The 2,773-nt window shown below is 54.2% G+C and overlaps 1 protein-coding gene across 1 annotated transcript in view; it reads left to right on the forward strand.

Annotated features, from left to right (window-relative positions):
• The window catches only part of STEHIDRAFT_117349 (alpha/beta-hydrolase), a 2,610-nt gene extending 682 nt beyond the window's left edge, over positions 1–1,928 (forward strand). Inside the window, exons 2-5 of the mRNA XM_007298723.1 lie at positions 117–350; positions 524–840; positions 904–976; positions 1,076–1,928. Coding sequence (XP_007298785.1) covers positions 117–350; positions 524–840; positions 904–976; positions 1,076–1,699 — 1,248 coding nt within the window. The 3' untranslated portion in view covers positions 1,700–1,928. The remainder of the gene's footprint in view (positions 1–116; positions 351–523; positions 841–903; positions 977–1,075) is intronic.
• Positions 1,929–2,773: the final 845 nt, after the last annotated feature.

Here is a 2,773-nt window from a genome sequence, read left to right on the forward strand (position 1 = left end):
CGCCCGCCCACCCTTCCCACCCGCTCCCCGCTCGCCCGCCCACCCTTCCCACCCGCTCCCCGCTCGCCCGCCCACCCTTCCCACCCGCTCCCCGCTCGCCCGCCCACCCCCCACAGACCTCGCCCCGAAACACCCCCATCGTCTTCTGCCACGGCCTCCTCGGTTTCGACTCCGTCACCATCGGCCCCTCCATCGCGCCTCTCGAAGTCACGCACTGGCGGGGCATCAAGGAAGCCCTAGAGGCGATCGGCGCAGAGGTGCTGATCACGCGTGTACCGGCGACGAGCAGCCCGTTTGATCGTGCGGAGGTGTTGGAGAGGAGGATTGAAGAGGTGTATCCGGGGAGGGGGGTTCATCTTATTGGTTCGTTTTTCCTCTTTTTCGTATGGATGTGGTTTTTGCATGGGAGTGAGTTTTGAGAAGTATTAACTGATGTGTAGGCCACAGCATGGTACGTCCTCAGCTACCCCTTCTCAATCCTTAATCCAGGGACCACGCGTCTGACTCCAACTGGACACCCCAGGGCGGTCTCGACTGCCGCTACATGACCTCAAACCTCCACGCACACACCTTCACCGTCCTCTCCCTCACCACCATCGCCACCCCGCACCGGGGCTCCTCCTTCGCCGACCACTTCCTCCAGACCGTGGGCAAGACCCGATTTCCATCCGTCCTCGCTTTATTGGATATGTTGCCGAATGGCGGGGGAGATGGGAAGGCGTTTGAGTGTTTGACGGTGGAGGCGATGAGGAGGTTTAATGAGGATACACCGGATAGGGAGGGGGTGAGGTATTTTAGTTGGGGGGCGAGGTATGAGCCGGGGTTTGTTGATACTTGGAAGTTAGTGTGTTCCCCCCCCTTGTTGAGAGTTGAGAGGGTAAGATGCTGATGAGTGTTTCGTAGGTGGCCTCATTCGGTGGTGTTGGAGAAAGAAGGCCCGAACGACGGGCTCGTCTCGATTCAATCATCGAAATGGGTGCGTTTCTCTCCTCTCCTCCATCCCTTCCCTTCCCTCCATCCCCTTCCCTTTCCACTTCCCGCCCTCCTTAACCTCCCGTATCAAACGTAAAAACAGGGAACCTACCTCGGCACCCTCGAAGACGTGAACCACCTCGACCTCGTCGGCTGGATCAACACCGCGCGCTATAAATGGGCGGAGATTCGGGGACGGGAGATTAAGTTCAAGCCGGCGACGTTTTATTTAGGCTGTGCGGATTTGTTGGCGAGGAAAGTGGAGAGGTTGGGGGAGGATGATGACGAGGCGGACGGGAGTAGGAGTAGGGATGGGAGTGAGGATGGCGATGGCGATGGGGAGGCGAAAGAGTTGGGCATGAAGGTCGCGGATGAGGGCTCGGAGGCGGGCGAGGCTGGGAAAAATAAGGAGAGAGCGAAGACGAAGGCGAATGGTGGGAAGCTTAAAGTGAATGGAAGCCATCATCATCTTCGTCGGGACGAACACGATGCGTCTTCGAGTAGCGTGCAAGAGTTAGGACGCAAGGTCGCAGGGGAGAGCTCGAAGGCCGCTGAGGCGGAGGCGGATGAGACGAGTTCGAAATCAAGAGCAAGGCCGAGAGCGGCGACAGAGACGGAGGAGGATATTACGGGGCGGGGTATGATTTTCGATGCAGGGGAGCTTGATTCGCCGGATTCACTTGTTGATAGTCGACGGAGTGTTCATGGCCAGGAGGAGTCATCGTAGACCGCGATCGCGATGGGAGGTTTGGATGCGTCTTGTGGTCGGTTTATATATTAGACTATGGCAGGACGCCGATACTTATGGTGCATAGCTGTATGATACTATTCGTATAATCGCACATCACACATGATATGGCTCGTATACACTTCAAGTTCTTGCGATACTCATACACTTTTACTTGTTCGTTATTTTTAAGTACATGCATACCCGTATATTCAGCATTATATTCAAACGGTTCGAGCTTTTTAGTGAACATGCTTCGTTGCATAGCATTGGGAGTAGTACGCTTCGTTCACCCGCCGCTTCGCTTGTGGCACTGAGACGAAAGTGCCAAAGATGTGTGGGCCATCTCTTTGTGTAATTTCCCCAATCCTACGAAGTTCGCCCACACTTGGTATGGTGGCGTTAGCCACTTCATGTCACGCCGCATTCAATTTTTTCTTGACTCAAAAATAGGATTTCTGGGTTCAGAAACCCCCATTCCAGAGTACTGCCGTTTGCATAGCTATCCGAATTTGCGCGTCGAGTTTTTGTGGCGCTTACATCGGCGCCTGTCTGTGAGAATGATTGATGTGACCAAACATCACGCCTTCCGCCACACTACCCTGTCGCCACGTTGCGGCCTCTGCTTTGAGACTCGGACATCTTACACAACTATCATAGTTGACTGAAAGACCAGCCACGTACTGTGGTGTTTTTACGTGGGCCTCACTAAGAAGCAGATAATAGCCCGTCGAAAATGCTCCGTAGGTACCGTATACCGTGACGGTCATTTACCCAACCCATCAGGGTGCGGCTCCCATCTCGGAGAACATGCATCCCAAAAAACCTCTTGAATCGTCTCTATTCCTAGTGCATCCTCGACTACGCCAACACTGCATAACATGTCAACACTCGAACGGTTCTTATCCAGAAATATTTAACTACTTATATATAGAAGGATGAACGTGAAGGACATGTCAGAGAAAAGCAGGCGACAGACTCGGACAGCGGGCTTGAAGGTGAAGCAGGGTGAAGCAGTGGTGAAGCAGGGTGAAGCTCGAGCGTGACGAGGTAGGATGAGGTCACATCACTGAT

This window comes from Stereum hirsutum (assembly GCF_000264905.1).
Source record: "Stereum hirsutum FP-91666 SS1 unplaced genomic scaffold STEHIscaffold_1, whole genome shotgun sequence".
In the NCBI taxonomy this organism is placed as follows: domain Eukaryota; kingdom Fungi; phylum Basidiomycota; class Agaricomycetes; order Russulales; family Stereaceae; genus Stereum; species Stereum hirsutum.